The sequence below is a fragment of the Ostrea edulis genome, chromosome 5 (genome assembly GCF_947568905.1).
Source record: "Ostrea edulis chromosome 5, xbOstEdul1.1, whole genome shotgun sequence".
Lineage (NCBI taxonomy): Eukaryota > Metazoa > Mollusca > Bivalvia > Ostreida > Ostreidae > Ostrea > Ostrea edulis.
Genome location: NC_079168.1, coordinates 15,897,987 through 15,913,748, shown reverse-complemented (window position 1 = coordinate 15,913,748; position 15,762 = coordinate 15,897,987). Strand labels below are relative to the sequence as shown.

General features: G+C 36.5%; 1 protein-coding gene across 1 annotated transcript in view; it reads right to left on the bottom strand.

Moving 5' to 3' along the window:
• Positions 1–13,715, bottom strand: part of LOC125648820 (deleted in malignant brain tumors 1 protein-like) — a 77,978-nt gene extending 64,263 nt beyond the window's left edge. The window contains exon 1 of the mRNA XM_056166803.1: positions 13,385–13,715. Coding sequence (XP_056022778.1) covers positions 13,385–13,487 — 103 coding nt within the window. The 5' untranslated portion in view covers positions 13,488–13,715. The remainder of the gene's footprint in view (positions 1–13,384) is intronic.
• Positions 13,716–15,762: the final 2,047 nt, after the last annotated feature.

Sequence of the window (15,762 nt, the reverse complement as noted above, 5' to 3'; positions counted from 1 at the left end):
AAAGAGTATCACTACTTTCATGGGCTATGGAATCTAGAAAAAAATTCCTGTTCTGAATATCTAAGCTAAATTTTAATGCTCACCAACAGTATAAAACAAGATGTGTTCTTAAAACTTCACTGCCCTCAAAAGTGCATACACTGATGAAAGGCTTTTAATAATAGGTGCATTAACATTAAAACATCAAAATATATTACTACTTTGGACTCATCCTAAAGTCATAACCCTGGGTTGTGAAATTCACCATTTTTTGTACATCCATTTCTGCTATTCCTAAGAATGCATTTAGATTTTATACAGTAACAGCAAACTTACACATAAATACTATATACTACGTTTGGCCCCACCCTAGGGTCAAAACCCTTCCTATAGGGATCATTAAATTTACACTTTTGGTAGAAGCCTTCCAGCTCTACATCGCTATCCATTTAGTTTTTCTTACATGTGTGTGGTTCTTGAGAAGAAGATTTTTGAAAATTTGTCATTTTGGGGCAGATTTTGACTCGCTCCTAGGGCCCAAGGGGTGCTGGAGACCTAAAATTTAAAATTTATGTCCCCCTTGTCCCAATGATGCTTCATACTAAATTTGAAAAGAATTGGACTGGTAGTTATTAAGACGTTTAAAATGTTCAATTGTTAACGCACGACGGACGACAACCAATTGCAATAGGTTTACTCAGGTGACCTAAAAATTTCTTGCACATGTTGACATACGAAATCAACTAAAGTTCATGCAATAAATATTATGACGCAATTATACAAGAAGATTTTGTTTTACCAAGTCAATTACACTTTCAAAATTATACGCCATCAACGTTCAAAGAAAAATTTACTTTGTGCACTTGCGACCGATCGTGTTTTTCTCGAGGGTAAACATGAATATATATCAAGCTTCTAACAAGATTATCTTCACAGTCACTTCGCCCCAAAGAAAATTTTATGCAAATTCTTATATTTTTCAGTGCAGTTCTGTTTTCAGGTGCGTTGCACAATTATTGATACCGCGGGAGACGGTACTTAATTCAGTATTTGTATGTCTGTATATGGAATTCATCAACAATTCTAGTTTTATGTTATTAATTAAAGAGTTCTCTTGGATACAAAGTATGAGCCACGGTTATTATGAATATCAAATATTGCTTGATAAACTACGAGCGTCTAATTGCTTTAAAAATTGTCAGATATTTACGTAAACATATTTGTATGTTTTACGTTCCATTCGAGAATGTTTCACTCATCTAGAGACATCATCAGCTTTAAGTGAAGTGGCTCAAATTTCGACCTGTCATAGCACTGAAGGTTCTTTACCATGCCAACGCCTACCATGACGAGGGACATCCGTTTTTAAGGTCACATCCGAATGACCCGTGATTTTCACTTCTAATGAACAGTTACTATTATTACCTAATCTACTATATAAATTAACATTACATATTTTTATACAACTTTAATCAGCAGAGAATGTTGCACAAAGTGAGCAGGGAGTTAAACTACGAGCGTCTAATTGCTTTAAAAATTGTCAGATATTTGTATGTTTTACGTCCCATTTGAGAATGTTTCACTCATCTAGAGACATCATCAGCTTTAAGTGAAGTGGTTCAAATTTCGACCTGTCATAGCAATGAAGGTTCTTTACCATGCCAACGCCTACCACGACGAGGGACATCCGTTTTTAAGGTCACATCCGAATGACCCGTGATTTTCACTTCTAATGCCCGACGCTTGGCGAAGGAACAGTTACTATTATTACCTAATCTACTATATAAATTAACATTACATATTTTTATCCAACTTGAGAATGTTACACAAAGTGAGCAGGGATTAAACAGTTCATCACGTGACCTAATATTATCCGATCACGTGACGAACTGTTTCCCGGTCACGTGATGAACTGTTTCCCGATCACGTGAGAAACTATTGCTCGATTAGCAGATTAGGTAATAAAACAACTATGTCATGTCTACTCGGGAAACAGTCAAAACTATTACCCCTCGGTAGTGGCGAAGATCCGGGAAAATGTTGTCCTTGGCCTACGGCCTCTTACAACAGTTCCCCGGGTCTTCGCCACTACCTCGAGATAATAGCTTTGACTGTTTCCCGAGCAGACATGAAATAATTGTATACTACGTTAAATGTCTTAAGTTTGCCGGGACCGAGAATTAAACTCGGGCCTGCTTGTTGTGAAGCGAACGACCTAACTCTATCGCGACATTTTACGTAAATTTTTATGGAATGTATGTGAATATACATGTATACTTATACAAGCTGTCTAAGCACGGGGCATCGCGTACCTTTCAACGATAGGTCTTTAGAAGTCTTGACGTATTCAGTTTTCTCAGGCACTGAAATGTGTGACCTTGTTCGTTTCTTTACAGAGGCATTATATCGCAGTTGACGGACTCCTTGGTCTTGTTTGTGTCGAAAGTTTGTATCGAGACCCCCGAGGCTATTTCCCATCAAATGTGAAAACGCAACCATAATTTTGGGACAACAGGAATAATTTAGAACCGCATTTAAAATAAAATGAAAGGGGAGTGGAGGCTAAAAATTAACTCATACGACATGTCATAAAAGAATGTATATTATACTATTGTATACAAGCAGAGTCTATGATTCTTTGTCGCATTTTACTTGCCACACACTAACTTTAGAACAAGGATCTTGTTCGTTCTGAGGAATCAGCAAAAAATCATGTCCTATGATCAAATTCCTTCTAAATAAATATCATTTTCCTTTTAAACACCATAGGATTCAGGACTGTTAGGATGTCGGTCAGAAGTAGAGTTAGAACCCCTGACACTGTGAGGATGTTGGCCGGAAGTAGACTTGGAACCCCCTGATACTGTGAGGATGTCGGCCGGAAGTAGACTTAGAACTCTTGACACTGTGAGGATGTCGATCATGAGTGAGAGTAGAACCCCTGACATAGACAGAACACTGTATGTGAATGAGTGGACTCAGGATCCATAATATTACAAAGATGTTGATCATGAGTAGACTCAGGATAATGGTATAACAATGATGTCGCCCATGAGTGGACTCAGGATCCCAGTCATTGTGATTGATTGTATAATTCGATATATCCCTGTGAGATCGAAATAAAAGACACCACAGAGTTGTTCACTTCATACTTATATTTTATTGAAAGTAGACATTAACGGCAAACTGACAACTCAACTGTATGACAAACGGGATGATTTCAGCTTCTCTATCGTCAACTTTCCGTATTTATGTAGCAATATTCCATTGTCACCTGCATATAGTGTTTATATCTCTCAACTGATTCGATACGCAAGAGTTTTTTCTGTGTATGGTCAGTTTTTAAATCGAGGCAATCTACTGACAAACAAGCTGATGATACAGGGGTTTCAACAGTCTCCATTAAAGTCAGCATTTCGCAAATTATATGGTCGTTATAACGGTAGTTTGTCAATACAATCTATCTGTCTGACGTGTTTCATACCGACTGTTAGACCGTTCTTGGCACACTGATGTTGACTACGGATAACTCCGTATACCTGATCAGGATATAGGAATCACTGCGATTGTGACCGGTCGACAGGGAATGCTTACTCCTCCTAGGCACTTGATCCCACCTCTGGTGTGTCCAGGGTTCCGTCTTTACCCAACTATCTATTTTGTATTGCTTATAGGAGTTGTGAGATTAATTGCTGTTCGTCATCTTCACCTTCCATGTTGTTTAACGTCTCTCTCTAGAATCTTTCACTCATATGAAGACGGCATCATTACCGGTTTAGGACTGCAAAATTTAGGCCTATGATCGGCGCTAATGGCCATTGAGCAGGGAGGGATCTTTAGCGTAACACACCTGCTGTGAAACGGGGCCTCAAATTTCGCAATCTCATCTGAAGGACCACCCATTTAGTCGCCTCTTACGACAAGCAAGGGGGTACTGAGGACCTATTGTAACCCGGATCCTTACGGGAATCCCAGGCATTGTGAGGATGTCGTACTTAGTGGACTCGGGACTTCTTTTATTGTGAGGATGTCGTACTTAGTGGACTCGGGACTTCTTTTATTGGGAGGATGTCGTACTTAGTGGACTCGGGACTTCTTTTATTGGGAGGATGTCGTACTTAGTGGACTCGGGACTTCTTTTATTGTGAGGATGTCGTACTTAGTGGACTCGGGACTTCTTTTATTGTGAGGATGTCGTACTTAGTGGACTCGGGACTTCTTTTATTGTGAGGATGTCGTTTAGGTCAGGACACTCACGTCGTGAAATTGTCAGCCATGAGCGGACAAAACACCCCTAATATTTTAGAAATGACGAGTGAAAATAAAAACCCTGACATTGTGAAGATGCAATCAACGATTGGACATACCGGTAAAATTCCATTATTGTGATAATGTTGGTGATATGTAGAGTCGGGACCCCTGATACTGAGAAAAAATCCGCCACAAATGACTCCGAACCTTATTCAAATACTTGAACATCTAGGTGTCTATATTCAAAAGGTCAAGGTCACTGGAATAAATATTCCAAAATTCCTTGCGTCCTTATTCTTAAAAACACTTGTAGGGATACTGTTTTACATGTTAAATATGCCATGTTGCGAGGGATTTTCCCGTTTGCGGGCCCTTTATTAACATAATTATTCTGGATAAACGAATGACATTAATAAGAGTATAAGGAATTTTTCAATGTCATTACCTCCTAGTAAATTAAGGAATTGATATGAATCATGTTAGCGTACTAATAATATGTATAAACGTATAAGTGATCATGATAATATTTTGTACCCAAGAATACATGTAGGTCCTCAGTATACAGTTATTGACTGGGTTCGAGGACAGCAGCTGCTTTGTTTGACCCGAGAACAGATCTGTTTCCCGAAGCCGTAGGCTGAGGGCAACAGATGCGTTCGAGGGTCAAACAAAACAGCTGTTGTCCGAGGACACAGTCTATAACTGTTGTGTTTTTTTTTATACATGTACATCTTCATTTTTTAAAGGTTGTTTTTACGAGATGCACATGGTTTGTTGACTTAAAACTTTTAACAAGACGGTGTAATTGCGTACGTTTCTCAACGTATCCACTAGTTTAAAAGAAAACATACCCAATATCTGAATTAATAATCAATCATTACATTTTTCGTATTCCTGCTTAGCGTTTCATCTAATAAATTCAATATTTCATCATCAGTTAAATCACTGAACCTCGCCATTGCGTAAGCAAAGCAGCAGACCGATAATCACGTGACTTGCGTAGCCAATGGAAAGAAGGCAGACTATTGCCCGGTCAACATTTAGTAAACAGTTGACCGGTCAATAGACATGAGTGTGAGAATGTTGGTTAAAATGTTAAACTAAATTAGTAAAATGTTGGTTCTAAATCATATTAGTTTCATATAGGAAAGAAAATGAAGGTATATAACAATACTCCTTGCTTGTCGTAAGAGGCCACTGAATGGGTGGTTCTTCGGATGAGACCGCAAAAACCGAGGTCCCGTGTCACAGCAGTTGTGGCACGATAAAGATCCCTCTCTGCTCAATAGCCATAAGCGCCAAGCATAGGCCAAAATTTTACAGCCCTTCACCGGCAATGGTGACGTCTCCATATAAGTAAAATATTCTCGAGAGGGACGTTAAACAACATTCAATCAATCAATAGCCTAGTAACAGAACAGTGAAGCTACCCCCCACACAGATAAATATCACATGTAATAGAAAATTCTTGATATGAAATCTTAAAAAGAAAAAGAAAAGCGGTTTAGTTAAATACAAATGATTCCAATGTATAACTTTTTAGTTATATAAATGAATAGCTCAATTCCCGAATACAAAAATGACGAACTGCAATCTATAATGATAATGGAAATGTCACGAGTCACTGTGTGATGGTACATCCTGTAGGCCACCGGGATTAGGGGAGCTAGCGATGACGATGTCGTGAATAATTAAAAGGTATTGAAATAATCTGAGGTTGCGATTTTAATAAATATTTTTACATAATAGTTGTAGAGTGCATTAATCGCTTAAAATTCACAGGGCATTCTCTAATAGCAAATATGCTCTACCATATAATATAAATGTTGAACACTTTCTAGTGAAACTCGATAGTTATTTACAAAATTTAATGGAAATGTATCACACAATACATTTCAAACAAGAGTTACTACTGTATCCATAATTTGGTGGTCGAATTTTTTTTTAGAAATTGTAACTTCCATTGTATCGAATTTCATTTGAGGCAATTAATTTCAATTGAACCTGTTAAAACAACTGATAATCCGATATATGATCTTCGAATTCTTAATTTCATACCTAGAATAAATGAAAATCTGGAATTCATTAGAGATAGTATGAAATGTTTTAAATTAAACAAACATCGGTACAAACAAATATCGGTATGACGTGGCTATGCAAGGTCCATTCCAGCTAGGAATCTATATAATAATCAAAGGCCTTTGACCTCAGGCATATGACCTTAAAGATATACCAGGTATCGACTGCATGCTGGGAAGGTTCACAAAGACGCACGAATGAACTGGTAAGTACTTAAAAATTCAGTTTATCATCAATTCATCCCCTACTTAGTTCCACGGTATCACAGTGTACCCGCATGTATGGAACAGTTTATTCGTGTAAAAGGAATCTTTTCAACAAAAATGTCGTTTGAACTTGAGTAGTTTGTTTTGCTGCAGAATTTTGACACTGTCCAAAGTCTAATGAAACATTTTGGATGAGTTATTAATTCATTTTCTTTTTTAAAAATCGGCTGTTTTTCCTATAAAATCTCCGATACTATACCGTAGTTTCGCTGGACATGCAGCGTGAATGATGCAGACTGCAATATATCCGGCTCTTTGATCACGTGTATATACTACAGAGACGTGCAGTTCCGTAGTCAGGAGTTTTCAGAGACTCGTTATTTGCTATTTAGGACCAGGACTCGGAGTCTATTTGAGTGAAGTCCTACATTCTCAACAATTTCAGAAAATTATGTTAATTTTCAATGCTTTTTCTTTTGAATCATCCAATTTCCTCTTGAAACACATGTACTTCAATTGGGCGTTTAACAGGTAACAAAATTGCTTATAATCGTGTACTGTGAGGGTCCTCTTGGTTATAGATATCCAATAACCTTACAGTCCAGATAAACTAATACTTACGTCACTACATGCTGGCTGTCATGTTAACATAGCTTAGTAGAGGTGAATTCATGATTTACTATATAGCAGTATACCAATCTTGATGCATCTCGAAAATCACTAGGGGTAGGGACAAACAAGTGCTCTTATTGCCAGCGTTCTTTGTACTTGTACTAAATCACCGATCCACAGATCGATGACGATACCGTGAGTGTGGAATTACTGCCACGTCTTGTGTTTCACAGTCATGACAGTTGTTCCTAGCATCATGACACTAAGAGGTATCTACATGCCTGTATTCCACATAAAAACAGACGAATAAATCAGTTATTTTTATTGTCTCTTCCCCGATCTTTATAATGTTGTATTTTATTTCCCACTACAAGACTTACGATACCTTATTCCATTAAAACTAACTGTACTCTGCTATTCTTGACTTTGTGAGTGAGGTGATATTGTTCTACGTTACTACTTATGAGATACCATCATACCTGTATTATGATATCGCAATGAACAACTAAATGTCAACAATGAAAATTCGGTCTTTCCATATTCCTGCATTAATTAAAATATTTCGAGATGACGTGTCATACTTTCTTTACCTCAAACACACACCTCGTTGTTAGCTGAATATTAAACATTTGGTTTCTCAAAGTCTTCGACTCTAACAGACATCTGCGCCAAGCCTGTGACAAAATTCTGAATAGAATTCAAAAGTGAATGTAACGATCCTTAATTAAGTTAAGTGATACACATCTTGGAAGAGAGAATCCAATGTTCGACTGGGCTATTGCATTCCCTAAAATCCCTCCGGCATTTCGTTGATTTAATTTATGTACATGTAATTATACGAATTTTTATAAATTCTTGATTTGTTGGGACAAGGAGTTAAGTGATCCAGAATTAATCTACTTCAAACAAATAATTAAAAGTGCAGTATCACAGGATATTCTAGGAATACTTAAGTATAGTCATGCATATTGTATACTAGTCATGCATATTGTATACTAGTCATGCATATTGTATACTAATTATGCATATTGAACAATAGTCATGCATATTGTATACTAGCTATGCATATTGTATACTAATCATGCATATTGAACAATAGTCATGCATATTGTATACTAGTCACGCTTATTGTATACTAATCACGCATATTGTGTACTAGTCATGCATACTGTATACCAGTCATGCATATTGTATACTAGTTTTGCATACTGTATACCAGTCATGCATATTGTATACTAGTCATGCATACTGTATACCAGTCATGCATATTGTATACTAGTCGTGCATATTGTATACATGTACTAGTCATGCATATTGTATACTAGTCGTGCATATTGTATACTAGTCGTGCATATTGTATACTAATCATGCATATTGTATACATGTACTAGTCATGCATATTGCAAGTTGTTTATGATTGAAAATAAGTTTTGCTGCTGAATCGCGCAGTTTCAATCGACAGTTATGTTGTTCCTCAAATACTCAAAGACTCTAACGACACCACGACCAGAAATACACTGGTACACGAGGCGCATAATCATATTCGACTGTACAGGTCAGAGATGAAAAAATAAGATGAATAATGAAAGATATAAGTGATTATGGAAGACAGAGTAATCCGTAAATCTTAAGAATGCAAGGTGAAGATAACGAACAGTGATCAATCTCATAACTCCTACAACCAATACAAAATAGATAGTTGGGCAAACACGGACCCCTGGACACACCAAAGGTGGGATCAGGTGCCTAGGAGGAGTAAGCATCCCCTGTTGACCGGGCACACCCGCCGTGCGAATCTTAAGAATAAACGTTCCCGACTTTTTCAGTGATTGTGTATCGGATTTGGACACCAATCCAGAAAATTTCATTTTCATTTTGGACATCAATTCAGAAAATTTCATTAAATTGGGTTTGTTACAATATTTATTGCATCCATAGCACCGTTTTCAGTACTAGACCAATTTACTTTTTATCCATAACACCCACAAGGCATTTTACATATAACATACATGTATATACACCCATTTCCCGGAAAATAATCCATCTTTAGAAACACATGGTGACCTCAATACTAACTGGGTCATCCACTAATGATAATTAATTTACCCATGAAATTTGATGACCATTTAGTAAATGTTCTGAAGTTATCAGTCGGACAACAATTGATGTATGCAAGCTAGAAAACCAGGTGCTTTGATAGTTGTTATTTACTACTCATGACCAATCTGCCTATGAAAATTTGACGACCATCAGGTTAGAGGTTAATTGGACAACAAATACTGTATATACGTTACATGTAGATAATCTCAGGACCTTTGATTTTTTGACCTCTAATCAAAAGGGGTCACCTCAAAGCAATGATCAATATGCCTATCAAGTTAATTAACCATCACGCATAGGGTTCTGTCGGAAAACAACTGCTATATGCAGTATGTAGGTATTCTACAAAATCTGTCTGAAGTGTGATGATCATCAGGCAAATGGTTCTCTAGTTATCGGTGAACAACAATTGTTACATATGCATGCTAAAAGAATCCCAAAGACCTAGCGGCCATCCACAAGTCATGACCACCTTGAAGTTCATCAGAATAAGGACTCTTCCATAAAGAGTAGGATAACATGAATACTATAAATCCCGTTACCTTTAACCTGGAAATCTACTAGTCATCACTAACCTGCTTATGAAATTTGATGATTTTTGTACTAAAGGTTGTCTTGTAATCATTGATAATCAAATGCAATTACATATGATGGCGGCCAAGTACAAATTATGATCACATCGAATAGAACACTCTTCTACATACAGTCCACTCCACTTATATTGAAGTCGGTTACATGAACTATCTGTTATATTGAAGTTAAAATAAATCCCCCGTAGCAATATTTGTGTAGTTCAGCATTGGTTATATTGAACTTTGGATATAATGAACAATTCAGGTCGGTCCCCTGAATTTCATTATATTCGGAGTAGACTGTATATGCAGTAAATACAAACTTGTACTTTGACTTAAGCAGAGGTCAACAATAGGCATTGTACCTGTTGTTCAATCCTATTCATTTAATTTTTCCAGCATGAATAAACTATTTCTTACAACAACACTCTTCTAGAATACTGACTCTCTTCAATGTGTGATTGACAGGCCACTAAGCCAATACACAGATGCCAATTTTAAGGTTGAAATGGTTTGTGCTCACTTCAAAGTCCCCACAAGCAGACGTATCAACAGACTTAGGCGAATACATTCTGCAATACGCTATTTCCGAGGTATCAACTCTTCTGTGATGGAGGTACATTTAAGCATTCTATGAAACGCTTGAGTGGGTACAGGATGTATACGTACAATGTAAATGACAATAAATGTTATGACACGATCGATTCGATGGTGAATTTCGAGTTTGTTTGAACTATTTTATTTTCAAATACTCATAAACTTACTAAATTTTAGTGTTCTTTTATTTCGGGTGTTTGCATAGCAGTTGGTACTCTGACATCCTTTCAGCAATATATGGAACGCAGCGATAACATAGACACCGCGTATGGACAAAATTAGGTTTTGCATCTCGCCGTACGTAAGAGTTAAACAAAGGGAAACAACTATAGAGCAGTTCGGAAATTGCGTATCATAGATATCCCGAAGTTTCCACAATAAATATGCTTATTAAAAATATGCTGTATTCCAAGACCTAAACAAAAACATAAACAAAAACAGCAGTCAAATTAAAATCCACAATGCGGCCTAGTTCAAAAAGTGAAGAAGAAAAATCAGGAAGATCCGAGTCTAATTGATGAATGACCATCTAAGGGTAGGGGAAGGTACCCATAACAGACAAAGGAAAAATGGTGAGTAAATCTGAATAGTGGATTTAATAAAGAAGCCTACTACAAGTGCCATTTACCACTTCATCTGTAATTCAAACTCGAGCATTTAGTGTGGCTGTCCCTAAACTGTGGAATGCTCTACCATATGATATCAGAACTGCTGTTAGTCTCTGTATCTAGAGATTCATCTGTTTGCAATTCATTACAACTAGTCTGTGCAGATGAACTCTTAAGTCAAGATTACTATGTTGTGCAACCATAACGGACTCCATATCTTCACCTACTAGTCATTTGTTCTTATACAACTTATTTTATTGTTATCTAAATAGCGTTTAGAGCAATATGGATTTTACGCTTATCATTATTATTATTTATAACGATTGCAGCTCAAATCTACAGTACATGCAGGGTCGAATGACACTATCACTCACTTAGATTCATCTGCCCATCAGAAGAAACAGTCCTTTAGTGCGTATTTTTATATATGATAAAATATGTCCAAATCAATAAAAAGAAACAAATTTGAAAGGTTTCCTCTTTCGATTGATGCTTTAAAAGAGTTAAACATAAGACTATTCCGAAGTCCAAAAGTATTAGTTTATGACAACTTTCACTGGTTCAAAAAGGGGATCGGTCAAGGCCATTAACATACAATACCGGTAAGGTGTTTTTTTGTACACAGCAACATTTACTTTTTCCGAATTATATAAATCGAGTAGCATCATATTTTTATTTTAATGCATCCGATATCGAAGATCGGGGGTATTTTGTTTTTTAATAGTCTGCCAGGAATTTTAATCTTTGTCATTGCACTTGAACTAAAGGTCAAAGGTCAATGTTACTTGTATATGTGAGGATCAATATCGCCACAATGGGATTGTTTCTGAAATATTACAAATAGCCATCTTTACGATAATTTGTGGCTTTAATTGGAAGCTTTTGCATATCAATCATCATAAATCATGCATGTGAATCCCCCACCTCTTTATAAAGACGCACGTGTGGTTACGGTTTTACTGCAATACCTATATTTAGAGAACATGGTTCAAAGCTGTAATAGGATTTAAAATATTGGTCATATCCTGCTCTCTCTCTCTCTCTCTCTCTCACGCCTGAAGTGAGGACAAGTTTTAATGGTGCACCTTACAGTTACGTGATCCACAGAACGCGAAAGGTTTTCATAGATATAAGATTAGAGGGGATAAGTGGTTCGGGGACGTGTTCTACTTCTATTCTTTCTCAAAAACCATTTCAGAGAGTATTGGGTAAAATTTTACAGGTGTCCCTGTAACCACAGTTACTTATATACACGTATGTGTGTGTATTCTTGGCTAGACATTGTGCGAGGACGTCCTTCCTAAACTGCTAACCATGCTTCGCCTCAGAGAGAGAGAGAGAGAGAGAGAGAGAGAGAGAGAGAGAGAGAGAGAATATTCATATATTTAACTTAATTTTGAGAAATTATCGGCTTGCACAAAAGCAACAAACACGTCAAACTTCTAAATATCTACGAATTGTTTGACAGTAATAGTGCACACACCAATTTATAAGTACGAATGCATTCTGTTACTATGTTTAACTAGAGATCGCAATATATAGTCGGAAAGTGCATGTACTATCAATAAAATAAACGTGTAAACAGACAATCAACAGGTGAGGATGGTCAATTTATAGAAAAGACACATGGTAGAGTGACCGGACAGTGCACTGGTTCTGTAGAATTCTGTATTTCTATCCCACGGTGCATTGTCGCTTTACTTCATTAGTAAAGTGCTAATTTCATGGCTATCTTGTCTTGATTACTGAAACTAAAGAATGCAACCGCAGGGGCCAACGAAGCGTGACTGTTGTCATTTTTATTGACCATGTGATGAAAGCGTAATACACAGAAAACAGTAAACAGTGTGAGCTCATAATCACCCAACACAGAGGTCACTACACGAATAAATGACCACCGTCTGCCTTTATGAGAAAATAAAAATAGACCTGGGAAAAAATGAAAATCTCCCAGGCGACACGTTTTGGAACACCTTCAAAATTCATTAATTTGCTGCGCATTAATTATACTTCTGGTGTATAAGTGGGGATATATTTTCTGTACGAACGATGTCACAGATATGAAATTGAATGCGAATTAAGAAGCAGATGTTTTGTACAAGATTACCTATGTCTCCAAAACTTAATCCACAGCGAGACAACTATTTAGTGGATAGTGAATGAAGAAAATATCGTAACGATATATATGTGGACTAGTATAATCACGATTATGGATACCAGGACATAACTAGCAAATATTCGCATTTACATAATTCAGAAACACACATTTTCATCGTTATATAATCCTTAAATTTTCAAATTTATATATATTATAATTATTTGACATTCATATAAAGCGACACTACGTTGCTTTAAATTTAGTCCTATTAATCATGCTTACCTAAGTTAGAAGTATCCGGACCCGATGCTTCTGTCGGTTTTGGACACAATAAGATGAAGAGAAATATCGATAATAGTCCATAATTATCACAGGCTGGGGCCATGATGGCCAATAAATATTGTCGACTTTCAGAAATAAATTCCAAGAACTCAATTCATCACTGAAACCTATAAATCACATCATTTCCTCTCCTTTGGTTACAGAATCGAGGTGAAATGGCAGAACTACTGATGGTCAATAAGTTAAAACAATCGGACGATTATATTTCCTTGTCGATTAATGGCCAGTTGTTTGGTATATAGTTAGCATGCGTGTTTAGTTTTGAGTAACCAAAAGGCAAGTCGCGTGAAATAGCGTTATATACACAGTTTACCTCGGGGCTACAGTAGTCGCCTTGTTACGCTTGGTTGCAGACAGGTATGTCCAATACAGTTATACTGGGATCTTTTCACCTGAGGATTCACTTTTTTGTTGGTTTAATCAGATGATATCACTTCTATCGGATCAGGCACAGGTAAAGGCTAGTTTGCCAAGTCATCTGGCTGTGTTTTTCTGTGCACTGACCATTGAAAATGTCAACAAGACTTCAGGCTTTATCTGTTAACATATGTGTTTAAACAGTTAAAGAACTGATGAAACATTATCTTATTGAGAAAGAAAATATTGTCGATTGCTTCAAATTCATCATCGATTAGAATCTACATGTCACAGTCTTAGTCGCAAAGGTGCACATAATGTGTTTAGAGGATCTATAGCTTAGAAATGGGATATAATTCTTGATGAAATCACAGCGGTTTTACACTTTTACATTTAAAGCTTTTTGATGTGAAATTTGTTTAAGGCCTAAATGATTTATTGAATGAAAGCGGTCATCATTCCTGTACCTTTCAGGAAATTCAATGGTACAGTCTTAATACATCATTTACATGCTTCAAAACTACTTTTGTCACGTGACTCTCACCGGATAGTTGAGAAAACTTCTTACGGAACAATGAATTTCATATAGGTTGGTTGTATACTGCTTGAGAATCTTTCACTAATGTGAAGACGTCGATCACCTTTGCCAATGAAGGGTTGCAAAACTTAGGCTTATGCTCAACGCTTACGGCCTTTGAGTAGGGAAGGATCTTTTTACGGTCTCATCCGCCTTAAAGTACGACAAGCAAGGGGCACTGAGGACCTATTCTAACTCGGATCCCCACGGGATATTTTCATATGCATGTAGGAATCAAAACAATCTTGCGAACAATTTTGAAATTCTAATGGATTTTTTTTTTATAGAAAAATAGGCCTAATTGGAAAGGAAAAACAAATTTTATTTAGAAGAAAGAACTTTTCTACAGGAACATTGTAAAATGAAGTCCTACTGGATATTCAATTTTTCTTATAGAAGTCCTTACATTTCCTACAGGATTTTTTCTCCTAAGGAAAAACGAAAATTAATGAATATGTACGAAAATTAATAATCCAAAAGGATTTAGAAAAATAAGCATGGGACTATTTTGGGTGAGAAACCAAAGTTTACAATGTTAAACCATACTATAAAAGTTAAAGATATGTTTCATAAGCCCAAATTCCTGCTTTACAACATCTTCGCAAGCCAAGCGTTTACGGTCCGCTTCGCTCCCCGGGGAGCGAAGCGGACCGAAAACGCCTGGCTTGCGAAGATGGCTTTACAGGTGAAACTCTTGATTCATCTTAGATAAATAGTGTGCCATAGACCAAAAAGATTGAGAATTGTAGCCTTGTACATCAGATGAGATTTCTGATTTCCCATTTTATATTGTCCACATGTTTGGGGGTCATGGTTGGTTTGTTACACACGAATGATTGCGTATGAATGATTTGTCAGACTTAAGATACCACTACATTTGTTTACATTTAATAATGATAATAATAATAACTTTATTGCGAAAGACATACATCTTATAGCATTATAACAAAATTGAACATGGATAATAATTACAAAGCTGAAAATAAACGGCCAATTCTTACAAAGACATCTAGCATACAATAGTATATAGTAAATACACTAGTATAATGATAGTAAAAAAGGAGAATGACGATACAAATTACATATTATGGGCTGTTCTTAGTTCAAGAGCTTTACAAATAAATTTTCCCAAGTTACAGAGTTCTTTAACATTGTTCACACTTAATAGTTGTATAAATTTGAACATGGAGGGTTTACTCCAGTAATACTTTTTCACTAATTTAGCTCTAATCTAGCAATATACAGGACAGACTAACAAAAAGTGGTATTCATCCTCAATTTCAGTGATACATGTTTTACAAAACCTTTTTTCACGTGGTGCATTTTTATGTCTGCCAGTTTCTATGGATAAATTATGTGATGATAACCTTATTTTGGAGATACC